The sequence below is a fragment of the Phocoena sinus genome, chromosome 19 (genome assembly GCF_008692025.1).
Source record: "Phocoena sinus isolate mPhoSin1 chromosome 19, mPhoSin1.pri, whole genome shotgun sequence".
NCBI lineage: Eukaryota > Metazoa > Chordata > Mammalia > Artiodactyla > Phocoenidae > Phocoena > Phocoena sinus.
Window position 1 is genome coordinate 11,318,245 of NC_045781.1, and position 27,420 is coordinate 11,345,664.

The 27,420-nt window shown below is 62.1% G+C and overlaps 1 protein-coding gene across 1 annotated transcript; it reads left to right on the forward strand.

Moving 5' to 3' along the window:
* Positions 1–1,045: 1,045 nt before the first annotated feature.
* On the forward strand, positions 1,046–27,248 carry CIC (capicua transcriptional repressor). Its single transcript, XM_032613272.1, is given in 23 exon segments — positions 1,046–1,164; positions 3,515–6,304; positions 18,201–18,350; positions 18,438–18,672; positions 18,757–18,886; positions 18,982–19,164; positions 19,245–19,410; positions 20,307–20,509; positions 20,604–20,829; positions 21,300–21,403; positions 21,677–22,904; positions 22,996–23,183; positions 23,551–23,672; positions 23,770–23,936; positions 24,038–24,328; positions 24,423–24,748; positions 25,016–25,269; positions 25,365–25,519; positions 25,597–25,728; positions 26,029–26,160; positions 26,249–26,496; positions 26,498–26,545; positions 26,547–27,248. Coding segments are annotated over 22 exon segments (7,539 nt in total). The 5' UTR covers positions 1,046–1,164; positions 3,515–3,525; the 3' UTR covers positions 26,619–27,248.
* Positions 27,249–27,420: the final 172 nt, after the last annotated feature.

Sequence of the window (27,420 nt, forward strand, 5' to 3'; positions counted from 1 at the left end):
CGCGCCACCCATCCAGTGCTCGTTCTCTCCCCTCCCGGTGGCAACAGGGCTTTCCGCGGGGCCGCGCCAGACTTTCCGAGACTGTTGATTGGTTGTAGTCCCTGCCACCCGGCAGCCAATCAAGCGGGGGAAAGGTGACATCACTTATTCTCCTCCCCTCCCCCCCAACTTCCCTACTCCCGGCTACCGGCAGCAACAACCACGTGGGGGAGGGGTAAGAGAGTAGAACCCGGTGAGGTCATTGCGCCGCCCCGGCCGCTGCTGATTGGCTGCGGGCCTCCCGGGTGGCGGTTGGCTGCTCCTCGCACCTCCCCCTTGTGCCGCTACCGCCGCCACTGAGAGGAGCCAGCAGCGACGCCAGAGCCGGGAATCCGGGTGAGTCGGGGCCCTGGGTCTAAGATGCTCCTGGCGCCCAGTGAGACTCACGAGGAACTGCCCTTTCGACTTTTTCTCCTAGCACGGGTTCTTCGGAGCTCCAGGCACTCTGTCACATGGGAGTTGTAGTCTGCCGTGTACTGCCGACTATGGGCCGGAGACGTAAGAAGACTACCATTCCCAGCAGGAATTGCGACTAGCCGGTCAACAAACGCTGAGGCCACGCCTTCTGAGCTTGCTCATTGGAGAGCCTGTCCCTTAGCTCCTCCTTCTTGCAGTTCATTGGTTACTGTCCCTCGCAGAGGCTGGGTTCCGGCCTAGAGTGCAAGACGACAGGGTACTGTATTCGTCATTCTGCACTAAAACGGTCTGCGATTGGTCAATGCTGGTGTCCATTACTTATTGTAAGGCAGGACCCTAGGCTGATCAGGCGGTCGTAGGCTCAGGTTGGTGTCGGTCCCAGAGGGAGGCCGATCTTGGACTTTGGCCCCTCCCCCTAGCGCTGCCGGGTGGGCGCGATTGGTTGTGGCAAGCGTCGCTCGTCGTTGAGAGGCGGAGCCGACTAGGCTCCGAAAACCTATTGGTTTAGGATGGCGCCGGTCAGCGGGGTTGTGGCCGCTGATTGGCTGGCTGCTCCAGCTGTTGCAGGTCCATTCACCATTTTGTGTGTTGGAGTAAAAAAAAAGGGAGAAACGAGAGGGAGAGCCGGAGGGGGGCGGGGAGGGACCGGACCGGACCGGACCGAGCCGGGGCCACGGCCCCCCGCCCCGTAACCCCGCTGAGCCCGAGGTGAGGGGCGGGGCCAGGGTTGACACGGGCAGGGGGGATTTGGGGTGCTGGGGGCCGAGAGGGGACAGGTGGCAGGGACGGGGAGGGGGTACAGGGGAAAAGGGGTGAGCGGGGTGGTGGGAAGCGGGGACAGAGTGGAGGAAGTGGTGGGGAGGAGGAGTGACAGAAAAAGGGTGACAAGGAGGGGGTGGTGGGCAGAGAATGGGTAACAGGAATGGAGGGGTGACAGGACTAGATCAGGGTGACAGGGAGAGGGAGGGGACAGAGTTGGAGGGGGTGACAAGGAGAGGTGATGGGGAGAGAAGGTGACAGGTCCAGAGATGGCTGACATGAGAGTGACTGGGAGGAGGAGGTGACAGAGATAGATGAGGGTGACAAGGAGGGGGTGACTGAGGAGGGGGCCTAGGGCCTGTGAAGAGAGAGCTAGTGATAGAGATGGTGACAGGATGGGAGAGAGAGTGGCAGAGAAGCTGGTGCCAGGAGGCCTGTTGGGAACAGAGGACATGAGACCCTGAAAAGCCTGGGCCAGCCTGGGCTTCAGGAGTTACTGCTCAGATCCTGAGGGAGATGAGGGCCCACAGGGCCTTGGGTGGGAGTTATCCAAAGAGGTGTGGACAGGAAGAGAGTAGGCCCCAGGGGAAAGAAAGAGGCTTGGCTTCTGGTGTGAAGAGGCTGGGCCAGGCAGCAGGGTCCAGGGGTGCCAGGCAGTGTAGTTGTAGGCCCTGGGTGGGGTATGCCCAGGATGGTGGCCCAGCAGGTCAGTGGGGAGAAGATGGTGGCGGCTGCCCAGCTCCCGGGTACTTGGGTGACTGCCCCAGTGTGAGAAGCCCCGGGCCCTCCAGCCTCTGCCTATGGCTGGATTGACCCAGAGAAGGGGCATCCTGGGACTGCAGGATCCTAAGGAGCAGCAGGCCCCAAGTGGGAGAGGTCACTCTCCCGTGAGGTCAGCGGTACCATGGGAGCCTGAAGACGGCGTCGGGGTGCCTCTGATTGTGTTTGGCTCATGGTCCTGGATCCCCCAACCCTCCCAGAGGCCCATTTTTGTCCTCTCAGGTTCTCTTAGTCACTTCAGAGTAAAGTTTTTTCCCTTCTCTTAGGGCAGCTTGAAAGGGGGCGGGCAGTAATGACTGTTCAGGAAGTGGGTGAGGTTGGCCCGCTGGGCTTGTCCTGCTTTCTTTGACCTTCTCCCACTTACCCCACCTGGAGTCCGAGGGCATATTTGGGGGCCAGGGGGGCCCAGTCGGCTCAGCCACCCTGTCAGAGCCAGCCCAGTCAGGGCGGGGATGCAGGCAGACCAGAATGGGGGTGGCTGGGCTTTTGGGTATCATGCTGGGTGCTGTGGGGGGAGGGGCAGGCTCCCATCCAGTGGGACAGTGAAACCCTGCGGTGTAGCTCTGTGTCCCACTGTGTGATGACGTGTGTGTGCCGTGTGTGTGTGTGTGCGCGTGCGTGTGCGTGTGTGCTTATGCACGGCCCTGTCATAGCACTGGGTATGAGCTATTGCCCCAGACGTGCCCCTGCCTGTTCCCTGCCAGGATCTGGGGCGATGGCTATACCTGGCAGGCCTGGGGTGCAGAGCAGAGTGGGCAGCTGTCCCTTGGGACTCTTAGCTGCCCACTCCTTCCCACAATGCCTGGCCATGCCAGGCTGCCCGGGCAGGGGTGGGGGGTGGTAGAGAGAGGCTCACATCACAGCCCAGTCATCTCCCTTTCTGTGACTGTGTGCCTGTGCGTGTGTGTGTGTGTGAGTGTGTGTGTTCTCTGGACAGTGACAGCACAAGGATCATGTGACAGGCGGCACACTGAAATGGTTAGGAGCACAGACTGGAGCCAGATTGCCTGGGTTCAGATCTTAGCTCTGCCATTTCCTAGCTGGATGAATTTGGACAAGTTGCTTGATCTCTCCGTGCCCCAGTTTCCTCGAGTGTAAATGGGACTGATAGTAGCATCTGCCTCTTAGGACTGTTGTGAGGATGACATGGGTTAATAAAGGCACGTTTAGCCCAGGGCTCGGCTCCAAGGGAGTGCTCCATAGACGTGAACCGTTAGTGCTTCTCGCGTCCCCTTGGGGCAGTCAGAGTGTGTGCATGCACCTCCTGTCCTCTGCAGAGGAAGCAGATCATGTGAGGGTCCCCAAGGAACCAGAGTGTATAGCTCAGGGGACACGAGTGCCAGTCTGTGTCTGGGTGCTGGCCAGGGGCCTATGTGAGTTGAAGACAGCCAGGAAGGAGAGCTTGGGGACCGTGGCGCTGAGGCAGTGACCTCAGCAAGTAGGAAGTCTTGGGGGCAGTGCGTGTGGAGGTGTTCCCGAGTCGCTCCCAGTGACCCGTGTCTGGCCTCTCACCCTGCAGGTGGACGAAAGATGAAACCAATGAAGAAGGCATGCACCGGCCTCCCAGGTTCTGGCAGCGGTGGCAAGTCCCCCCCAGCCACCAGGGCCAAGGCCCTGAGGCGGCGAGGGGCCGGGGAGGGCGACAAGCCAGAGGAGGAAGACGATGAGGCTCAGCAGCAGCAGCCGGGGCCAGAAGAGGCTGAGGAGGGTGAGGAGGAGGCCGAGCGGGGCACGGGGGCTGAAGGGCTGCCCCCAGAGCTGCACCCCGATGACCCGGCTCCAGGCCCAGCCGAGGAACCCAAGGGGGAGGGGGAGGCAGGCCGCTGGGAGCCCTCACTCAGCCGAAAGACGGCCACGTTCAAGTCACGAGCGCCCAAGAAGAAGTATGTGGAGGAGCATGGCGCCGGCAGTGGCAGCAGTGGGGCGGCTGGTGCCCCTGAAGAGCGGGCACGGACCCCCGAGGAGGTGGGCACCCCGGGGGTGCCTCCGCAGCCACCCACCTCTGCCCGCTCCTCCTCCACCGACACAGCCAGCGAGCACTCGGCCGACCTGGAAGATGAGCCGGCCGAAGCTGGTGGTTTAGGCCCCTGGCCCCCTGGCAGCACCAGCGGTGGCTATGACCTGCGGCAGCTGCGGTCCCAGCGGGTGCTGGCTCGGCGTGGGGACGGTCTCTTCCTGCCGGCTGTGGTGCGCCAGGTGCGCCGAAGCCAGGACCTGGGTGTGCAGTTCCCTGGGGACCGGGCCCTGACTTTCTACGAGGGGGCACCTGGCAGTGGTGTGGATGTGGTTTTGGATGCCACGCCACCGCCGGCTGCGCTGGTGGTGGGCACGGCGGTCTGTACCTGTGTGGAGCCCGGTGTGGCTGCCTACCGTGCGGGGGTGGTGGTGGAGGTGGCTGCCAAGCCAGCTGCCTACAAGGTCCGCTTCAGCCCCGGCCCCAGCTCCCAGCCGGGCCCGGCGGCCACCCCGCCACAGCTGCCGCAGCGTGAGCCCGAGGACGCGGTGTGGGTGGCCCGCTCCAGCCTGCGCCTGCTGCGGCCCCCGTGGGAGCCCGAAGCCCTGCCGAGGAAGCCCCCGGCGGGTCCTGAGGAGGGGCAGGCCGAGCCGGGGGCCGCCCTTCCCCCCTGCCCTGCTGCCCTGGACCTCAAGCAGCCCGAGGATGCCGAGGTCTCCAAGATCAGCTTTGGTGGCCACCTGGGGGCTTGCGAGGAGGGTGAGGAGAAGCACCCGCCAGCCCTGGGCACCCCGGCCCTGCTCCCGCTGCCCCCGCCCCAGCTCCTGTCACCGCCACCCAAGTCCCCAGCCTTCGCCGGCCCAGGCCGCCCTGGCGAGCAGCCCTCGCCCTGCCAGGAGGGGAGCCAGGGCGGCAGCCGCAGCAGCAGCGTGGCCTCCCTGGAGAAGGGGGCTGCACCGGCTGCCCGGGCCCGCACGCCCCTGACAGCAGCCCAGCAGAAATACAAGAAGGGCGACGTGGTCTGCACACCCAATGGAATTCGAAAGAAATTCAACGGCAAGCAGTGGCGACGGCTGTGCTCGAGAGATGGCTGCATGAAGGAGTCCCAGCGGCGGGGCTACTGCTCCCGCCACCTGTCCATGCGAACCAAGGAGATGGAGGGCCTGGCGGACAGTGGCCCAGGTGGGGCTGGGCGACCAGCTGGTGTGGCGGCCCGTGAGGGCAGCACCGAGTTCGACTGGGGTGATGAGACGTCTCGGGACAGTGAGGCCAGCAGCGTGGCAGCCCGGGGAGACTCACGCCCACGCCTGGTGGCCCCTGCTGACCTGTCACGCTTTGAGTTCGATGAGTGTGAAGCGGCTGTGATGCTGGTGTCACTGGGCAGCTCTCGCTCGGGCACACCCTCCTTCTCCCCCGTCTCTACGCAGTCACCTTTCTCGCCAGCCCCGTCACCCTCACCCTCACCACTCTTCGGCTTCCGCCCTGCCAACTTCAGCCCCATCAACGCCTCGCCAGTCATCCAACGCACTGCTGTTCGCAGTCGCCACCTGAGCGCCAGCACCCCTAAGGCAGGCGTGCTGACGCCGCCGGACCTGGGCCCTCACCCACCCCCACCTGCCCCCCGAGAGCGCCATTCCTCTGGCATCCTACCTACCTTCCAGACCAACCTGACCTTTACTGTGCCCATCAGCCCTGGGCGACGGAAGACAGAGCTGCTGCCCCACCCAGGGGCGTTGGGGGCCCCTGGTGCAGCAGGCGGAGGAGCCGCCCCAGACTTCCCCAAGAGTGACAGCTTAGACTCTGGTGTGGATTCGGTGTCCCACACACCTACACCCTCCACACCGGCTGGCTTCCGTGCTGTGTCGCCCGCCGTGCCCTTCTCCCGCTCCCGCCAGCCCTCGCCGTTGCTGCTGTTGCCCCCACCTGCCGGTCTCACCTCGGATCCTGGGCCTTCCGTGCGCAGGGTGCCTGCCGTGCAGCGGGACTCACCCGTCATCGTCCGCAACCCCGACGTGCCGCTGCCCTCCAAATTCCCTGGGGAGGTGGGCGCTGGCAGTGAGGCACGGGCCGGGGGACCTGGGCGGGGCTGCCGAGAGACTCCGGTGCCGCCTGGGATGGCCAGTGGGAAGCCTGGCCTGCCTCCACCTCTGCCGGCCCCCGTGCCCATCACTGTGCCTCCAGCTGCGCCGACGGCCGTGGCCCAGCCGATGCCCACCTTTGGCCTGGCTTCCTCGCCCTTCCAGCCGGTGGCCTTCCACCCCTCACCTGCTGCCCTGTTGCCCGTCCTGGTGCCCAGCAGCTACACCAGCCATCCTGCCCCCAAAAAGGAAGTCATCATGGGCCGGCCTGGGACAGGTAAGAGGTTCAGGTGGATGGGCTGGGCGAGGGCTCATTTTGTGCAGGGCCCCTTGCAAACTGGCTCTCAAGAGAGGTGAGCTCCCCACCTTGGGTGGGATTCAAGGGGAGGCTGGCCTCCTCTCTGCACAGATGTTCCGGTGGGAATTCACGTGTCAGGCAAGGGCATGGAGTTTTTCTTTTTTTTTTTTTTCCGGCCGCACCGTGCGGCAAGCAGGATCTTAGTTCCCCGACCAGGGATCGAACCCGTGTCCTCTGCAGTGGAAGCGCGGATTCTTAACCACTGGACTGCCAGGGAGGTCCCCGGGCGTGGACTTTGAAGGCTCAGTGCAGCGTTTCCAGAAGCCTCCTGTTGGGAATGTACTCTGAAGGGGTCCATCAGTCAGCAAACCTTTCCTGAGTGCAGGCTCAAAGCCAGGCCGCCACAGAGCTGATGGGGTAACAGAGATGATAATTATGATGACAGGTCCCACGCCTGGAGGACTGGCAGGGGTATCACCGTGACAAGCACTGCAAGTGGGTTATCGCACCTAACCCTCACACCCACCCCTTAACGTAGTACTCACAACATACTGAACCCTGCTATGATTATGCTCATTTAGAGGAAACTGGGAATTTCCTGGTGGTCCAGTGGTTGGGACTCCGTACTTCCACTGCAGGGATCTGGGTTCGATCCCCAGTCGGGGAACTAAGATCCCACAAGCCGTGCAGTGCGGCCAAAACAAAGAAAAAAAAAAAAAAATTAGAGGAAACTGAGGCCAGGTTAGTAACTTGCCCAGAGTCACATGGCTAGTAAATCCTGGAGCCAGCCTTCAAACCCAGGCAGGTTGGCTCGTGACCAACCTGCCTGGGTTACTGATGGGAAGACTGAGGCTCCAACAGGTTCTTCTGCCAGGTGGTGGCAGGACCAGGACTGGAGCCCTCATCTTCAACACTGCACCTGGTAAATAGCACAGGTGTGGTCAGTGCCATGGCGGGGAGCTGGGCGTGTGCTGGGCATGCTTCCAGATGTGAACCTAGTCTGGCTGCCCTCAGGAAAGGGCGTGTACGCTGAGAGTTGAAGGATGAGTTGGAACCAGCAACCGTGGGACAGGAGAACCTCCTAGGAGGCCGTGGGGAAGGCTCCGAGGCCAGAAGGAGCACCGCTGAGCACAGCCAGAGTGGCTGGAGGGCTGAGGCCAGGGGTGGGGGGAGAGGCATTTCTGAGATGGTGCTGGAAAGCCAGCTGGCCTGGGCCTTGTCAGAGCGACTTTCATGGAGGGTGACAGACCCGTCACCAGCCCCTTCCCTAGCATCTTTTTCTTATTTACTTATTAATTCACTGTTGACTGAGGCCCCCTCTCTGTGCCTGGCCCTATGCTGGCTGATGCTAAGGACACAGCCTTGTCCTCAAAGGGCTCATGGTCCCTGGAGTAAGACAGACCTGTCCCCAGATAGTAGCTGTCCAGAGTGGTCAGGGCTGGGGTGGAGGAAGCCCAGGAGGCCATGTGAAGTCAGGGAGGGCTTCTTGGAGAAGGGGCCAGTGAGACCTGCAGGGTCTAAAGTGAGACCTGCAGAGTCTAAAGTGAGACCTGAAGGGTGTGCAGAAGGGAGCCTGGCAAGGCCGGCAGGAGGACCTTCAGGCAGAGGGAAGAGTGTGCAAAGGCCTTGAGGCGAAAGCAAGAATTTGAAGGAAGTTGAATCTGCTAAGTCAGGGGCTCTAGACAGTGGGTGAGTGTTGGGATGTGTGGCTGTGTTGGTGAGCAGTACATCAAGGGTCAGATCATAGAGGGTCCTTCTAAGACTTAGGAACTTTATCCTGAGAGCCATGGAAGGTTTTGAGCCGACCCAACCATGGCTGTACATGAAGGGTGAGTTCCAGCCCCTGAGGCCAGAGGCAGGGAGACCAGGGAGGAAAGAGTCTGGGCTGTGGATCTGGGTAGGATCTGCTGTGTCTTAGGCTGGTGCAAAGACCAATATAGGAAGGGGCCCAGACCCTGCCCTCACTGAGCTCCAGCCCAGACCCGGGCAGAGGGACACAAAGACTACGCTTGCCCCTCATGCTCATATACTGAGGTTGTGAGCTGTGTTTTTTGCCCCACCCCCAACATTTTTTACATTTGTTATCGTAGTTGATATGAGCAAAATTCCACAAAGTGGGCACAGCGGGGATTCCTGTCCTTAGGCAGATGAAGAAACTGAAGCAGACGGACTCCTACCATCCCCCTCAGCCCCCACCCCCCGCATGCCTACAGCCCCCGACATTGCCCTCATACATAGCATCGGTCAGTCATGACCCTCGCTGCTGCCGTGTGGGGAGGGATGGCACGATGCAGGTGACCTGAGACCTACCAGGGTGGTCGGGGGGCCGGGGGGGTTCCTGCCACCATTTTCCAGATGAGGAAAATGAGGCCCTGACAGAAAAAGAATCCTGATTAAGGTCACCCAGCCAGGGAGGGGCAGGACTGGGCCTTGAACCAGGTGTCTCGATCTCTGGATCACAGGACTCTTCCTACTAGAAGTAACAGTAATAATAATTTATTGAGTACCACCCATGCATGTGCTTGGCACACTGCTCAGTAAGCGCTGACTGAGCCTTTACTCACTGAATCCTCACAACAACCCAGGAGATCAGCACGATTATTAGTTCCAGTAGACAGAGGAGGAAACTGTAGCCCGAGAGGCAAAGTGACTTGCCCAAGGTCACCCAGCTAGGAAGAGGGAGAGCCAGAGTGTGAATCCAGGCTGTCTGGCTCCAGAGCCCAGGCTCTTAAGCACTCTCAGTTAGAATAATGAAAACAATAACAGTAGCCCACTTTATTGAGCATTTACCATGTGCCCAGCCTCAGGCGTGGGGCCATCTCATCGAAACCTCCTGATGCTATGAAACAGGGATTACCAGCCCTGTTGTCAGGGGGAGGGGGGAACTGAGGTTCAGGGAGGGGAGGCCCCTTGCTGGAAGCCACCTGGTCGTCAGAACTTGTCCAGTGCCTGTCCTGGCGGTTCTGAGCAGCGCCTTCCTGACTACACCCATGCTGAGGTATCCAGGCTGCCCTCAGGTTCCCAGCCAGCAGGCCCTTTTGTTCTTCTCTCAGAGGCCTCCCTAAACCCTTGGGAGGTAGGCACCTTGGGGCCTTCTCCCTCTGAGGCCCAGATAGGGCAGACTGTGCCCAGTGGAAGAGTGAGGCTATAGTCCTGGCCCCTTCTGCCCGCCCATGCCAGGGCCTGACCCTCAGTCAGGGCAGCAGGTGTGAGGGGGTGGCCCGGGGCAGCCTGCCTGCTTCTGCCCCCTGCCAGGCATTTGCTTCCGCTGGGGGACTTGCCGGAGCAGGCGGGCCGGCATTCTCTACATTCTGTGCATGGCCGGGCCAGCCAGCTGCCATTGCCACCTCCCTCTGACTCTTCCCGCCTGCTCCCCAGAAGAGGAAGCCGCCCCAGGGCCTGCAGCCCTGGCCCAGGAGGCCAGATGTCTCAGCCCTGTTTCTGGCATGGCCTCCCTTCCAGCTCCCAGCTTCCGCCTGGTTTCCCCATATTGACAGGCAGTGCCCCTTCTCCTGGGCCTGTCTGCCCACCTGCCTGTTTGAGCCACTGTATGTTTATCTGTCTCTCTCTTGGGTTCCTATGTCTGTCTCTGTCTAGGGCTCTGTTTCTGGCCCCGAGTCTCTCTCTCTCTCTGGACTTCTGTCTGACTTTCTCTGAGTCTGGCTCTCTATGCCTTTCCAGGTTTGTACCTCCTTAGACATCAGTTCTGGTCTGAGGCTTCATTCCACCTTCTTTCTGTTTTGATTCCCCCATCTTGGAATCCTGTCTCTGGTCCAGCCTTGGCCTCTCCTCTGGCCTTCCTTCTCCCATTATTTAGACGGACATGTTTCCCCCATCCTAGCCCCCACCCCCACTCTGTGCACATCAGGTACTCTGTTCCTTTAAGTCAGTGGATAGTTGCTAAGCACCAGATCTCCTGCTCCTTGGGGAACAGGTGGGAGAATGGGGAGTGTTGGGAGAATGTCTAGGCCTGGGAACCCCCGCTTGTCCCTTGACAAATTAAATGCCCACTAATGTCCCTGAAACCTGCTGAGAGGTGTTGGGAGCCATCCTGCAGACCCATCAACACCCAAGCACCTGTTCCCAAGACAGGCAGGAAGGTGGGGGCTTTTTGGGCCAAGCTAGGAGATCCGGCTGTGGGGGGAGAAGCAGGAAAGCAGCTCCTGTGCCCACCCACCTGCTCGAGGGCATGACCCAGATCACCCCTACCACCACCACCCCCATTGCCTTTCAGGAGACACTTTGGTGCCAGCTCCATTTAATTGAGTCCCACGTGCAGTCCACCCCAACCAGTAGGACCTCAGAGACCAGGCGGCATCCACCAACTATGCTTGGGTGCGTCGGGAAGATGAGGCCCAGAGAGGAGCCAAGGGTGTCCTGACTCCCCAGATCCAGATCCAGATTCTGCCCACCAGAATTTGTTTTGTCTCAAACAGTGAACCCCTTCTCTCCCACCAGAAGTCACTCCTCATCCCTCTACCAGGTCCAGGCTGAGCAGCCCTGGGATAAGTGGGTGGGGAAGGCAGATGTGGATGCAGGCACCGGCAAGGATGAGCAGAGGGAGATACAGAGCCTGGGGAGGCCCGAGGAGAGAGAAAACTCTGTGGCTTAATGCGAGGCGGTGAGGAAGGTTCAGGTAGGCTTCTCACTGGAGGTGACATTTGACCTGAAGCAAGAATGAGTGGATTTCAGGGTAGTGAAAGAAAGGGAAGAGCCATCCAGGCTTAGCCACAGGAGCAAAGGCCAGGAGGGGTGAAAGTGCATGACCTCTGAGTGGCCAGTTAAGGCTGGAGCTGACATGAGCCTAGTCTTGGCAGAAGGGTGCCAAGGAGGACAGGTCCAGCCAGGCCATGCTTGAATGTCAGCCTGTGAAGAGCCGAGAAAGGGTTTAGAGCAGAGGGCAAGGGTTGGATCAGGGTGTCAAAGATCCCTGGAAAGGAAGGAAACCTAGGCTGGGAAGAAGAGGATGATTTGCGGGAGAGAGAAGAGGCTTTTTTGAGGTAGCAGGAGTGAAGTGAGTCTTGGAAGCGCCCCCAGCGCCAGGCACTGCAAGGGGTCAGGCTGCCTCCTGCTGACGGCGGGTGGCGGGGCTGCTGGCGCGCGCATGCGCAGCGGCAGGGTGGTGTGTGTGGCCCTCAGCCCCCGGCGCCCGGCATTAATGGCTCCATTAGTGGCCGAGAGGGAGGCGCATTAGCGGCGACGACGGCGTCTGGCTCCCATTACCACCGGCGGCAGCGGCTGCACCGCAGGCGGCTGGACCCTAGCCTGCCGCGCCGCCGCCTCCGCCCGCACCCGGTCCCCTGCCTGTTCCCGCTCCGCTTGGGGGCCTGGGACTGGGAACCCCCGTCTCCCCATTTCGGTGGAAAAGCTGATTTGTGAAGCCAGGCAGACCTGGGCTCGAATCTTGACCGTGCCACTTCCTGACTGAGAGATCCTACGCCCTTCTGAGCCTTTTTTTTGCGAAGCAGCCCGGGAAACAGGGTGTACCGGGGGCTTTGTGGATCCAGACGGGCACCCAGTGAGCGCCGCGCCCATTCTCGCGCCCCAGGGGGTAGGCCCGGGGCGTCGGGCCTCCGGCCTTCCCATTGGCTGCTGTCGCGCCCGCCGACGCCGATTGGCTGAGACTTGCTACCCTGGCCCTTGCGTCATTAACCCTTGCGCGGCAGCGTCCTCGGGCAGGGTGGGGGTACCCCCCCCCACGCAGCAGACAGTTCGGGTGCCAGCTGACCCGCGCACCGCCGCTGCCCGCGTGGGTGTCAGGCCGGCCGGGTGCCCGCCCGCTCTCTCAGCACAAAGCGGCTTTGTGGGGCCCGACGGGGGCTGGCTGGGGGCCAGGCGGCGAGTGGAAAATCTCGTGAGCTCGGGGCTGGGGAGGAGAACGCAGGGCGGCGCCCCCTCCTCCGCCCAGGCAGGGGCCCCTCCCTCAGCCCGCGGGGACCAGCCCTCGCAGCCCCGGCGCCTGTACACTCCCCCTCAACCCCCTCTTCTACCCCCAAATCCATATCCCGCCCTCCATCCTATCCCGCTCATCTTCCAATCCCTGGGGAGCCTCCCCCGCACCTCTCGCTTGCCTCTCTTTCCCTTCTGGTCCCCCTGCCTACCCCAGCCCCACTCACTGACTCACCCTGGCGCTATTTTTAGGCCCCCATCCCTCCCGAGCAGCACCAGTCCAATCCTGGGCTCGTTCCCCAGGCAACCCTGGCCGTCTCCGACGCCGCCCGGGGTGGGTGGGTGGGTGTGTATGTGGAGAGCGGGTGAGGGGAGCTGGGGACACTGGGGTGGTGAGCCGAGGCGGGGGACCCGGGCCTGGAGAGCAGGGTGGGGAGCCGCAGGCGGCAGGGCACGGTGCCTCTCGTACTCAGTAAACGGGGGCCCGTGAGTTCAGAGCATGTCTGCCTGTCCCTCAGCCTGTCAGCATCCCTGGCTGTGCGCCCCAGGCCTTTGGGCAGGCCTCAGCCTGTGCCACCCTGGGTGGCACTTGCTGTCTCCATCTGGGCTCCCTGTCCCCAGGCTGGGGTGGGGTGGTGCTGTGCGGGCTGTTTGGGGCCAAACCTTTTGTGGAGTTGGCTATGGGGTAGTGCAGCGGGTGGCTGCACCGTAGTTCTGCCTAGTACCTGCTCTGAGTGAAGGATGGTGATGCACCCCCTCTCTGATGGGGCTGGGGCCCTGGTTTGGGGAACCCCCCTCAGACTTTTCCAACTAGGGAGGCCCCAGTTAGGGTTGGGGGTGGCTAGAGACATGGAGCTGTCTGGGGACAGGACCTGCTCCCTCTTCTCCACTCCTAATCACCCCCACTCAGGGTTCCTCCATTCCAAACAATGGAAGCTAAGTATAGGGCTGGCCCAGTGCCCAGGGCAGGGGGGCCCTTCCCGTCCAGATTCCGGCCCCTCCCTGCTAGGCTGGGCCCCCACTTGGCTGTACCCTGCCCTGTAAGGGGCCTCTTCCCATCCCTCCTATGTGGGCACTGTCTTCTACCAGATGTGCAACCCTCCCAGATGTCTGGGGCCCTCTTTCCCTACTGTGCCAGGCTTAGCTCTTTCTCACCCAACAGAAGTGGGGGAGCTGGCGGCAGGGTTCCTCTGAGCTCAGTCCCTGGGCTTCATTGCAGTGGGGAAGGGGTTAACTTGCCAGTAGGTGACTCACCGGTGGGGAGAGGAGGGGGCAGCGGTAGGGAGATAGAGCAGGCCACATTGATTTCAGCCTTGATTTCTGCTTCACATTGCAGTCCCTGGGGCAGTGAGGTAATGGAGGGTCTGAGTCTGGGGCTGCATAGGGAGGAGGGGGCAGTCACCTAATAGTCCCTCTGTTGGTCTCTCCAGGCTCACAGCCAAGTGTCTGGCCCTGTAGTCTCTGGAGGTCAGAGGGCTACAGACCTTACCCTTCCCTCTAGGCCCAGGTTACCTGGGTTTTGCCCCCTCTCCATGCCTTCATCTCTGTCTGTAGCTGCAGAAGGCTGGGAAAAGGGTTTGTCTGTGCATATCACTGATCCCACCGGTGAAGGACCCTAGTCTTGGTGCATCTGAGCCTGTGCAATCTTTACCTGCCCGGGTATGACCCCAGGCCTCTGCCTTTACTGGATGTGGCCTCCGGGCCCTTCTTGGGTGATCCAAGGCCTCTGCGTCTCTGCCTGGTGGGCCCCAGACCTTGCCTGTGTCTCGGTGTGTACCCTCTGACCTTTCTATAGTTGACCAGTCTCTCTGATATCATTGTCTGAACATATTCCCAGACCTCTGTTGGGAGTCTCTGCCTGTGTCCACCCTGAGGTGAAAATTTCAGTAGTGGAAAGAGCACTTGAGTTGGAGTGCTGGGCTGTTATGTCCTGGCTGCATGATCTTGCTCAATTTATTCAATTTCTCTGAGCCTCATTTTCTCATCTGAACAACAGGCATAATAAAGTGTACTTCCCTAGTGGCTGTGAGGATTCAATGCACAGGGTTATACATACAAGCGCCGAGCATGTAGCAGCCCCAAGCATGTAGCAGCCCCAGTGTTAGTTTCCTTTCTTCCTCTTTTGGAAAGGGTGGCTCCCAGCCCAGAGTGGTGGCCCCCTGCCTTACACTGTGAGGTAGAGGGTCCCAGGTGGCTGCTAAGTGTCAGGCAGGGTAGCTGAATCAATGGTAATGGCCATGGCACTTTGTATACCTCCTGAGCCAGGGTACTGAAGTAGTTAGTGCTCACCAGGGTAAGTTTACATAGTGTTTGGGGTCAGTATGATGGCATTTGTGAGAGTTACCTGTGTTGGGGTTGGGGGTTGTCAGGAAGGCCACGTGAGTGTGTGGTTGTGTTGGAGGGATGTAGGGTGTGTGCTGTGGACAAGCAGTGGCTGTGATGAGGTGTATGAGATAATTCTGCCTGTTTGATATGTTGTGTGTTTGTATGAGTCACATGGGCTGGTGGATATGTATGAGGATATGCTTGATGAAGCACATATGACAGGGCATGTATGAAATGGGTGATGTGAAGAAGAGTGAGAACAAGTGTGTGTGATGGTGGGTGGGGAGTGATGGACGTTTAGTGTGGGAGGTAGTACATTTGTGTGAGGTGCCGGGTGTGTGACTTCTGACTTCGTGTGTAAGACCGAGGGTACATGTGACCCTGGATTGTGTATGAGATAATGGGTGTGGTAGGAAAGTCTATGAGGAGTGTGTGTGTGTGCGTGTGTTTGTGACTGCTGTTGTGAGAGTTGGTGAGGGCTCAGGGGTGGCTCGCCCAACCCTGCACGCAGTTTGTCAGCCCTGCGGGGCCGCGCGTGCCCAGGTGGGCGTGAGGGAGGTGGGCCGAGCCGCGCGTGAGCGTGTTCCTCGCGCGGACTGGACACACAAGCACCACCCACAGCCCCGGGCCTCTGCAGCGCGGCGCCCCGAACCGCCCCCCTGGCTCAGTGCCTTTACTGCAGTGCGCCCTCCCTGCCGCCCTCCTCCCACGGTCCCGCCCCGGGCCGGCTTGGGTCCAACCGGAGCCCGCCCCGCCCTGCCCTTATTTGCATATGACTGACGTTCCCCCGGGGCGGCCAATGGGGGCGGGCGCGGCGGGGCCTGACCCGCGCGCGGCGGCGGCAGCCAATGGGCTCGCGCGCGGTGGGCCGGGCTTGCGCGGAAGGCCGCGGGGGAAGCGGGGAAGGGGCGGGGGGAGGTGCGGCGGGGGGAGGGGAGCGCGTAGTAGTGGCGGGGCGGGGAGGCGGCGGCGGTTCGGCGCGGGGCTCGCTCGGAGCGCACGGACGCACGCACGCTCGTCCGTCTGCCCGCCTGGGGCCGGAGGCCGACCCGGCGCTGAGCCGCGGGCCCCAGGCCCGGAAAGGCGGGGCGCGGGCGCCGGCAACCGGGGCGCTCGGGGCCAGAGCCGTTACCCGCCAGAGCTGCGAGGGAGGGAGGGAGCGAGCCAGCGAACGGGGAAGGGAGGGGGCCGCCCCCGCGCACGCGCGCCGCGCCCCGCCCCACCTGCCCCGCCCGCCCGGCTCCGCACGGGAGGAGGGAGAAGGAGGGGGCGGCGCCGATGGCCTGGGTGCCGCGCGCCCCGTGACGGCCCCCGCGCGCGCCGGGGGGCGGGGCGGGGCCGGCGCGCTCTGACCTCCCCCCGCCCCCCGGGCGGCGGGAGGCAGGCGGCGTTGTGCGCAGGCGCGCCCGGCTGAGACCCCCCGCGTGGGGCGGCCGGAGGGGGGGGGCGGTGGGGGGGGGGCATGCGGCGACGGCCTCCAGCTCCCCCCGGGCCCGAGCGGTGGCGGCCGAGGAGCCGGCGGCGGGCGGAACGGCGGCGGCCGCTGAGGAGGCGGGAGCCCCGGCCGGGCCATCCCGTGCCGGACCATGTACTCAGCCCACAGGCCCCTGGTGCCCGCGTCCGGCGCGGCCTCCCGTGGCCTCGGCATGTTCGGTCAGTAGCGCCTGGGCCCTGGGACTGCAGGGGTCAAGGTGTCGGGGTGCTGAGTGCGAAGTAATGGTGATGGGGTTATAGTAAGAGAACGGTGGAGGCAGAGTAGAGGGGAAAGTTATAGAGCTCGGCTGGTCTGAGTGGTTAGTGACGGCAGGTGGGAGTGTAGTGGAGGGATGGGAGTGCAGAGTGGGGAGTAGCTGAGGACAGCTGTGGTGTTTAGGTGTGGGGTGGGAAAGGTATGTTGTCATGGGAGGTGAGGAGGGGTGCAGAGTACCTGGCTAAGGAGCATGGATTAGAATAGGAGCAGCGTGAGACCTGCTGGTGCCAGGTGTGGAATAGAGGGAGAAGGGGCTAGGGGCTGTGATTGAGTAGTGGGGCTAAGGACAGGTCTTGGGAAGGGAGTGAGGCACTGTTTGCTCAGAACAGAGTGACGTGTTGGTGGTTTGCTTTTCAGAGAGAGGAAGAGACCCGGGAACCTGGAGGGTAGTGCACTAGGGAGGAGTTCAGGAGGGACAGGACCAAAGGACTGTTCTCCCATTGTATACTGGGCCCCTTCTTTCCCACCTAGCAGAAGATGAGGGGTCCTGATGGGAAAGATCCTTGTGAAGAGAGGGACAGGTCCGGGTCTCTGAAGGCTGTCATGGGTTTGGAGGGCCCAGCAGGCTTTTGGGGCTCCAGTGCCCCCGTGGTAGTGGATGGGATCTTCATAGTGTTTTGAGTCCTTTTCCAGTGTGGGCTTCTTTGTTCCTCCCCTGTTGCCTTGATATCTACTTTTTTGTTTTGTCAGCACCTCACAGAATCAGGTCTTGAGGCCAGTGCCTCACATAGGGGCTCCCCTAGGCCAGCCTTTGGAAGGCATTGGCAGGGGGGATCAGCCTAGGTCAGATTGATCCAGATCAGGGGGAGCCTGGAATGATGGGGACCAGGGCTAGGGCGTTTCCCTCTTCTCTTCTTGGTCTTCCCCTAGCAGGGGCCTCCTCTGCTGCTTCCACTTCCCCCAGGGAGCTGGCAGTGAGTAGGAAGCCCACTCCCAGCCTGGGCCAGCCCCAGGAGTCCAGCCAGGGGTGGGACTCAGCCGTAAGGGGTGGGCTGGCTCCCTTACCACCCAGCTCCTGGAGCAGAAGGTTGGACCTCTAGGACCAGCGCCCTGATGAGGGAAGTACCTTCCTGTGCGTAGCCTTAAGGAAACACCTGGCCCCTTTGCCTTGCCTGGGCAGAGTCTTGTAATAATTCTCTCGTCTGTGCCTTTTTGTCTGAAGAGTTTACCACACCCTCCCATCTTTTGGGGCAAGGGGGCTGGACACTACACTGGAGATAAGCTCAGGGGTATAGAGTGAGGGAGGCTGGGAGGTGTCTTCATGGGCAGTAGGTTCTCTTTGAGGAGGAAAGAGATGCTGGAGCCACCTGTGCCCAGCCTGGGAAAGGCAGGTCTGGCTCCCTGGGGTCTGTGGTAGGGGTAGGGAGGCAAGGAGAAAGGCCTGAGACCCCATGCCCTGTGAGTAGTGGGGAGGGGAGGAGAGGGTAGGGAGACTGGGCCGTCTGCCTCAGGAAAAGAGAAAGGGAGTATGAGGCCAAGGTGAGGGGCGCTGTCAGACGGCAACATGGTGATGGGAATTGACTGAGGGAGGGTCTGCAGCCTTGCTAAGGTCTAGGGGCCTTGAGAGAGTGAGTTGGCAAGCAAACATGGCCTGGTTGGTGACAGGAGCCAGTCGTTTCTCTGGCCTGGTCCCTGGTGGCAAGGCTGGTGGAGGTGGGGGTGGAGGTGGGGGAGGGAGTGGGGTGTGAGGACCGTTCCCCTGCTTCTGTTTTCTTTCTTAAAAATCTAGAAATCTTTCAGGGAGGAGTTTTTCCTGAGTGATGTCGCATGTACGAGCCCAGGGGGCTCTGGGATTGAGGAAGGGGGTGTAAAGAAGGGGTGGAGCCACCTTGTCCAGGGTGGAGAAGAGTTTGAGTTGGGGGTCAAGGCCAAGCTCTCCTGCCGCACAGCTCAGCTGACTCCTTCCCACAGTGTGGACGAACGTGGAACCTCGCTCTGTGGCCGTGTTCCCCTGGCATTCCTTAGTCCCCTTCCTGGCCCCCAGCCAGCCTGACCCCTCCGTGCAGCCAAGTGAGGCCCAGCAACCTGCTAGCCACCTAGTGGCCTCCAACCAGAGCAAAGGTGAGGGCTGGGAGGCTCCGGGAAGGCATGGGGATGGGGTCGAGATGGCCCAGGAGCCCTCTGATCTGCCTGCCGCTCTGCCCCCAGAACCTGCTGAGTCGGCAGCTGTTGCTCACGAGCAGCCACCAGGCGGGACGGGGAATGCTGACCCTGGGCGGCCCCCTGGAGCTACATGCCCTGAGAGCCCAGGGCCCGGACCCCCCCACACTTTGGGGGTGGTGGAACCTGGAAAGGGCCCCCTTCCCACGACGGAGGAGGAGGCCCCTGGTCCTCCAGGAGAGCCCCGGCTGGACAGTGAGACAGAGAGTGACCACGACGATGCGTGAGTGCCCTGAGGCTTGGGACTGGGGAGGAGGGTGGAGTGGCCAGAGACATGGCTCTCACTGCCCTGCCGCTCCCGCCACAGCTTCCTCTCCATCATGTCTCCTGAGATCCAGTTGCCTCTGCCGCCTGGGAAACGCCGGACACAGTCCCTCAGCGCCCTGCCCAAGGAACGAGACTCATCTTCAGAGAAGGATGGACGCAGCCCCAACAAGGTGCCTCATCTCCACCTGTCCCCAGCTCAACCTGTGGCCGCCCAAGCCCGTCTCCCCACTCCTAACCTTCCTGCTCGGGCCTGTGTCTACTGCAGAGGGAGAAGGACCATATCCGGCGGCCCATGAACGCCTTCATGATCTTCAGCAAGCGGCACCGGGCCCTGGTCCACCAGCGTCACCCCAACCAGGACAACCGGACCGTCAGTAAGATCCTGGGCGAGTGGTGGTACGCTCTGGGGCCCAAGGAGAAGCAGAAGTACCACGACCTGGCCTTCCAGGTAACTCCGCCCCCTCTCGGCTGCTCGGCTTCCTCTGGCAGGGTGGGTGAGTGAAGGGTCTCCCTGCCCTCTCCTGCCAGGTGAAAGAGGCCCACTTTAAGGCCCACCCAGACTGGAAGTGGTGCAACAAGGACCGGAAGAAGTCCAGCTCAGAGGCCAAGCCTACAAACCTGGGGCTGGCAGGGGGGCACAAGGAGCCAAGGGAGCGGAGCATGTCGGAGACAGGCACCGCCGCTGCCCCTGGAGGTTAGTGAGCCCTTTGGCTCTTCTGCCCTGACACCGACCTCCCCTTTGCTTGCTCACCCCCTTCCCCAGAAGCTCCTCTCAGCTTTATCTCTTTTATCTGAGAACCCTTACTCACAAAGGAACTGGTACTTATCACTTGTGAAGGGGTCAGGGAGGTCCAAATAGATAAGGTTTCTGAGCAGAAGTCTTATTGTCAGCTGCCATTTGCTGAGCACTCACTATGACAGGCGTCAAGAAGAGCGTCGTCTTCAGTATTCAGAAGCATACCTAATCTTGCAGATGTGAGGAAACGGTTTAGAGAGACAAAAGCACTTGTGTGAAGTCGCTAAAAAACTAGAAAGTACCAAAGGTTGAATTTAAACCCCAGCTCATCTGGCTCTCAAGACCACAGTTTGAAGCCCCTCGTTGGCTGCTTCTACTGACTGAGGGTGTTCAGTGTGCCCGGCACCATTCTGAGGTGCTTCTCTGGAGTGATCCTGTGGGTTTGGGCCCACGACTCTGTGAGGGAGGAGACGTTCCTTTTTCTCTGAGATGAGGGAGTAGAGGCTCAGATAGTCCAGTGGTTATTAGCTAGGCAACGCCACACATACCTGTCTCTAGGCTTTCATGCTCTCAGAAAGGCTGCCTCCCAGGGAGCAGTGGGCTTGCTCCTCGCAACCCAAGAGGGCAGGAACCAGGGGAAATGCTGGCCTGGTGGGTGGTATCTCTTTTCTGCCAGGTGGCCCAGGAAGAATGGGGAATGCTGACCCTGGGCGGCCCCCTGGAGCTACATGCCCTGAGAGCCCAGGGCCCAGGGCTTCTGCCTGGTATCTAGAAATATCTGTGGATCACTTGGCCAGCCTGGGCACTGGGAGGAGCCTTCCTGACTGCGACACTTTTTTCTTTCCACCATACAGTGTCCTCGGAGCTCCTGTCCGTCACAGCCCAGACGCTCTTGAGCTCGGACACCAAGGCTCCGGGGAGCAGCTCCTGTGGGGCAGAACGTCTGCACACAGTCGGCGGACCTGGCTCAGCCCGGCCCCGAGCCTTCTCCCACAGCGGGGTCCACAGCCTGGATGGCGGGGAAGTAGACAGCCAGGCACTACAGGAACTGACTCAGGTCTGGAGTGCAGGCCAGGGGGTAGGGGCGATGTGCAGGGAGGGCTGCCCACGGTGACAGCGCTGGCTGAACTCTCCCTGCACTTCTCCTGCAGATGGTTTCTGGCCCTGCATCCTACTCTGGCCCAAAGCCTTCCACCCAGTATGGGGCTCCAGGCCCCTTTGCGGCCCCCGGTGAGGGAGGCACTCTGGCAGCCAGTGGGCGGCCCCCACTGCTGCCCACCCGGGCCTCCCGTTCCCAGCGTGCAGCCAGTGAGGACATGACCAGTGACGAGGAACGCATGGTCATCTGTGAGGAGGAAGGGGATGATGATGTCATTGGTAAGCAGTTGCAGGGCCCAGAATCCTATGCAGGGAGCAGCTGGCTAAGGTTTGGAGGGGTGGGCGGAGATTTGGTCCAGGCCCTTAGGCCCCTTCCTTTTCTTCCCTTCCATGTTCGTGTGTGATTGCGGGCATGTTCAGTTCAGGCCCTACTGAGTAAGCCCAGCCCTGCCCGCAAGAAGCCCCAAGCCAGACAGGAAGCCGGGAGGACACGGGCATGGCCGGGCCATTGGACACAGTATTAGGTGCTGTTACCAGTGTGCTCTTAGGGTCTGCTGGCGGGCAGGTGGGCAGAGCATTCCTGGACAACACTTGGAACAACACTTGTTCCTGGTGAGGAACAGCATTCCTGGACAGCACTTAACTGCTAACTCGGGGCAGAGCCGAGGCCAGAGCCAGGCTCCACACTGTTCCTCCTGGGCAGCCCTGCACCCAGCCCTTTACCAGCACTGTTCCCTCTGCTCTCTCAGCTGACGATGGCTTCAGCACCACTGACATTGACCTCAAGTGCAAGGAGCGGGTGACCGACAGCGAGAGCGGAGACAGCTCTGGGGAGGACCCAGAGGGCAGCAAGGTGAGGGCTTGGGACTTGCTGCTGTCTGGTCTCACGCATCCTGGGAAGTGGGGGAAATGTTAACTTCTCTGCACGTTGACAGAGGGGGAGATTAAGGCGCAGAGAGGATGAGCTACTTGCTTCGTGGGGAACTGGGTCTCAGCCTGGATGCGTGGAGGCCTTCGGCTGGCCTGGTTGCCAGGCGGGACGGGGAGGTTGGGATGGGCGGGATGGGCAGGGTGTGGGTATCCAGGCTCCCTTGACATGCTGTGTCTCCCTTCTCCTGCCACTCAGGGATTTGGTCGGAAGGTGTTCTCGCCTGTGATCCGTTCCTCCTTTACTCACTGCCGTCCATCGCTGGACCCTGAGCCCCCAGGGCCCCCAGATCCACCTGCCGGCTTCGGCAAAGGCTACGGGCCCACCCCATCCTCCTCGTCCTCGCCTGCCTCCTCCTCGGCCTCAGCAGCCACCTCCTTCCCGCTGGGCTCAGGGACCTTCAAGGCCCAGGAGTCAGGTCAGGGCAGCACAACAGGTCCCCTACGGCCCCCACCCCCTGGAACTGGGGGCCCAGCAACGCCTAAGGCCACCCGGTTTCTCCCCACGGATCCTGCCACCTTCCGGCGCAAGAGACCTGAAAGTGTGGGGGGCTTGGAGCCACCAGGCCCCTCAGTCATTGCGGCACCTCCCAGCGGGGGAGGAAGTGTTCTGCAGACACTGGTCCTGCCCTCAAATAAGGAGGAACGGGAGGGCAGTGGAGCTCGCATGCCCTCGGCCCCAGCCCCGTCGCTGGCCTATGGGGCCCCAGCAGCCCCCCTGTCCCGCCCGGCCGCCACCATGGTCACCAATGTGGTGCGGCCTGTCAGCAGCACTCCTGTGCCCATCGCCTCTAAGCCTTTCCCCACTTCTGGCCGGGCAGAAGCGTCTCCAAATGACACGGCCGGTGCCAGGACTGAGACAGTCGCTGGGTCCCGGGCACCTGGGGGCTCCCCGCTGGGCGTCAGCTTAGTGTATTCAGACAAGAAGTCGGGAGCAGCCACCTCAACAGCCTCACATCTGGTGGCTGGACCCCTACTGGGCACTGTGGGGAAGGCACCTGCCACTGTCACCAACCTGCTGGTGGGCGCCCCGGGCTATGGGGCCCCAGCGCCCCCAGCTGTCCAGTTCATTGCCCAGGGGGGCCCTGGCAGCGGGACGGCTGCGGGCTCAGGAGCAGGTGCTGGGAGTGGGCCCAATGGGCCAATGCCCCTGGGCATCCTGCAGCCAGGTCCCCTGGGCAAGGCTGGGGGAATCACCCAGGTGCAGTATATTCTGCCCACGCTGCCCCAGCAACTTCAAGTGGCGCCTGCCCCAGTACCAGCCCCTGGGACCAAGGCAGCGGCTCCCAGCGGTCCTGCACCCACCACCAGCATCCGTTTCACCCTCCCGCCGGGCACCTCCACCAACGGCAAAGTCCTGGCTGCCACCGCACCCACTCCTGGCATCCCCATCCTGCAGTCCGTACCCTCCGCCCCGCCCCCGAAAGGTGAGGCCTGGGCTGGGCAGCATACGGAGAGGGACCACAGGCTTATTCAACTCCTTGGTAACCACCTGCTCCCTTGTCTCTCAACTTGCAGCCCAGTCAGTTTCTCCTGTGCAGGCCCCGCCCCCGGGTGGCTCAGCCCAGCTGCTACCTGGGAAGGTACTAGTGCCCTTGGCCACCCCTAGCATGTCAGTGCGGGGAGGAGGGGCCGGCCAGCCGCTGCCCCTGGTGAGCCCACCCTTCTCAGTACCTGTGCAGAACGGTGCTCAGCCACCCAGCAAGGTAAGGGCACCTCGGTGGTGGCCCGCCTGTTTCTTATTCTTCTCTTCCTGGGTGTTAGCCTCTATGTCCCGCGGTTTCTGTGTCTGTCTGTCGTTCAGTCTTCTCCTTTTCTCCCTTTTTGTCTCTTGGCCCCTGTCTTGCTCGACCTCTGTGCATATCTTGATTCTGCCCTCCGTGTTTGTACCTTGTCCCTTCTCTGTGTCTCCTATCTGTCGCTGTCGTCTTTGCTTTCGTTTCTCCCTTCCCGTCCCCGTCCCAATTTCTCTGTCCCGTGTCTCTGCTGAGGTCCAGCCTCCGAGGTCTTGGTCCTCCCCTGCCTCACTCTGGGTCCCCAGCTCACCTCAGCCTGTGGTGCCCTTGCCCACAGATCATCCAGCTAACTCCGGTGCCTGTGAGCACACCCGGCGGCCTGGTGCCGCCCCTCAGCCCGGCCACGCTCCCCGGACCCGCCTCTCAGCCTCAGAAGGTTCTGCTGCCCTCCTCCACCAGGTAATGGCAGTTGAGCCCTCATCTGGAGGTGAGTGCAGGGAAGGGGTTAGGTGGGGCCAGCTCACTTACACCTTCCTCTTTCCTCTTCCTGCGGCAGGATCACCTACGTGCAGTCAGCAGGCGGGCATGCGCTGCCCCTGGGTACCAGTCCTGCATCCAGTCAGGCTGGAACAGTCACCTCGTACGGACCCACGAGCTCAGTAGCCCTAGGCTTCACCTCGCTGGGGCCCAGCGGCCCCGCCTTCGTGCAGCCCCTGCTTTCAGGTGAGGGGTGGCCTGGCAGGCAGCTGGGGACCAAGGGTGGGGCTGAGGCAGCTCTGGCCCTAACTCGGTCCCCTGCCTCTCCTCTGTCTTTCTCTCTGCAGGCCAAGCCCCATTGCTGGCTCCTGGCCAGGTGGGCGTGTCACCCGTGCCCAGCCCCCAGCTGCCTCCCACCTGCGCAGCCCCCAGTGGTCCCGTCATCACAGCGTTTTACCCTGGCAGCCCCGTACCCACCTCCTCAGCACCCCTGGCCCAGCCATCCCAGGCTCCCCCAGGCCTGGTCTACACCGTGGCCACCAACACCACCCCACCTGCTGCCACCATCCTGCCCAAGGGCCCACCGGCCCCTGCCACTGCCACCCCGGCCCCCACCAGCCCTTTTCCTAGTGCCACAGGTGGGTGCCGGGCCAACCGAGGGTGGGGGTGAGTGGGGAGACGCAGGGGATGGGCTCTAGTCAGGCCTGGCTCAGCAAATACTCTCTTTACCAGCAGGCTCCATGACCTACAGTTTAGTGGCCCCCAAGGCCCAGCGGCCCACCCCCAAGGCCCCCCAGAAAGTGAAGGCGGCCATCGCCAGCATTCCTGTGGGCTCCTTTGAGGCAGGTGCCCCTGGGCGGCCAGGCCCTGCGTCCCGACAGCCGTTGGAGCCCGGCCCAGCTCGTGAGCCCCCTGCATCCGAGTCAGAGCTTGAGGGGCGGCCAACAACACCAGCCCCTCCACTGCCCCCAGAGACCTGGGCTCCCCCGGCCCGGAGCAGTCCCCCGCCGCCCCCACCTGCTGAGGAGCGGACCAGTGCCAAGGGCCCTGAGACCGTGGTGAGTGTCCAGCAGGCCTGGGGGTTCCCTGCTGCTGGGCTTGGCCCCTCAGTCCCCTGCCTGCCCTTCTGTTCCACCCCTCTTCCATCCCTGTCCGAACTGTGCCCTTGTGGGTCCTCCTCTGTCCTCCTGCCTATCTGTCTGCATGACTGGGTCTTCCCCATGGCTCTGTGTCTTGGCCGTCAGCATTCATCTTTTGTATTTCTGGGTCTTGCCCAGGTGAGTCTGAACCCAGTGTCCTCCATCTCCCTGCCATCCTCACCCCAGGCCAGCAAATTCCCCAGCTCATCTTCAGACTGGCGTGTCCCCGGGCTGGGCCTGGAGAGCCGAGGGGAGCCTCCCACCCCTCCCAGCCCGGCCCCGGCTCCAGCCCCAGCCCCTGGTAGCAGCGGCAGCAGCAGTGAGGGCAGCAGTGGGAGGGCAGCTGGGGACACCCCCGAGCGCAAGGAGGCGGCTAGTGCTGGCAAGAAGGTCAAGGTGCGGCCCCCACCCCTGAAGAAGACCTTTGACTCTGTGGACAAGTGAGCATGGGCTGGGGGACTTGGAGTGTGTGGGTTGGTGGCAGAGGGGGCAGCTGCAGGCTGAGGCAGAGGAGGTGACCCTGCCCGCTCTCCAGCAGGGTCCTGTCGGAGGTGGACTTCGAAGAGCGCTTTGCTGAGCTGCCCGAGTTTCGGCCTGAGGAGGTGTTGCCCTCGCCCACCCTGCAGTCTTTGGCCACCTCACCCCGGGCCATCCTGGGCTCCTACCGCAAGAAGAGGAAGAACTCCACTGGTAGGCGAGCGCAAGGCACCCAGGGTAGGTGGGACAGACTGGGGCCATCTCCACTGAGCCTGCTTCTGTTTGACCAGACCTGGACTCAGCCCCTGAGGACCCCACCTCGCCCAAGCGTAAGATGAGGAGACGCTCCAGTTGCAGCTCGGAGCCCAACACCCCCAAGAGTGCCAAGTGCGAGGGGGACATCTTCACTTTTGACCGTACAGGTGCCGGTGTGGTGGCAGGCAGAGCTACGGGGGTGCTAGGGCCTCTAAGAGGGGTGGGGGTCCCAGGAACGGGGTTAAAGATGGGAGAGGTGGGGTGGGTGTCGCTGAGAGGAAGGACAGCAGGTCAAGGGTGGGTTCTGATATTCAACAGGCCCCTAAGTTGGTACGTGACCTTGGGTGGGTTCCATCTCTAAACCCCACTGTGAAATAGAATTCAATGAGGGCGGAGTGGCCCCTCGGACAGTGGTGGAGGGCCAGGCTGCTGCGGAGGCTCGACTGTGCTCCCTGCGCTGCTCCCAGGTACAGAAGCTGAGGATGTGCTCGGGGAGCTGGAATACGAGAAGGTGCCATACTCGTCGCTGCGGCGCACCCTGGACCAGCGCCGGGCCCTCGTCATGCAGCTCTTCCAGGACCATGGCTTCTTCCCATCAGGTAAGCAGGTGCGGAGTCTTGGGGGGCACTTGGAGGGGGCCTACCCACTCATCTCACCCTGCCCTCCCCACCACCCTTCTGTCCACAGCCCAGGCCACGGCAGCCTTCCAGGCCCGCTACGCAGACATCTTCCCCTCTAAGGTCTGTCTGCAGCTGAAGATCCGTGAGGTGCGCCAGAAGATCATGCAGGCGGCCACTCCCACGGAGCAGCCCCCGGGAGCCGAGGCCCCCCTCCCTGGACCGCCCCCCACTGTCACTGCTGCTGCCCCTGTCCCCACTCCCAGCCCTGCTGGGGGCCCTGACCCCACCTCACCTGGCTCGGACTCTGGCACGGCCCCCGGCTGCCCCGCCATTGCCTCCGCCCCCAGAGCCGGGGCCCGGACAGGCCTGGCTGGGAGGGGCCCCCCCAACCCTCACCACCCCCCTCTGGTCCCTCCACAGCTGCCACAGGCAGGTGAGGGGCTCCTGAGAAGACCCCAGACCCACAGTACTCCCCTCAGGACACGGACAGTATGTAGGTGGCAGGAATGCGGGGGCAGGATGGTTACCTCCTCCCCAGCAAAGCCATTGCGTCCTTTCCAGTTTGGGACGGAATGAGGCCTGCTCCTCTTGTCTGTCCCCCTCCCCCCACAGCTCCCTCCCTGTGATGGGGGGCAGCTGAGGGGAAGCAGGGGGCACAGTCTCCCTTCACCGAGCCCCTGTACATAACCTGGAGTGTGTTACCTTCAGACCTTTTCACTTGTACTTTATGCAAAATGGCACGTGTGAGGGCTGCAAGCTGGAGGGTAGTGTGGGCCTCGGGCCACAGGGAGGCGCCTGTGGAGTAGGGGGAGTTCATGTACCCCTTTTTTCCCCAGAGGGGCTGGACTCAGGTTAGTTTGGGGGTGGGGGCTCCTGCACTTTGCCACAGGCACGGGGAGGGTTCTCTCTCCCCACCCCCTCTGCCCTCCCGGCTTGGGTTGTACTTTCTAAGAAGGTGACTCCCCCGCCCTGTCCCCATCCCCAGAACAAAACATGTTGATCATGTGCAATATTTCTTACTGTGCTGAGAAGCCGCAACGACCGAGATTAAAGCTGTTTAACACACCCGTGCGGCTGCCTGCTCGGAAGGGAGAAGGGATGTTGGTCGTACCAGTCCGACCCCCACGGCTGGCCGTGGAGCTGGACTTCTCCCCCTAACCACCGTGAGGTGGGGGGTGCAATTCCAGGACCGTCCCTTCCCTACATCAGGGGGACATGGTGGGCAGAGTCAAGATGCCT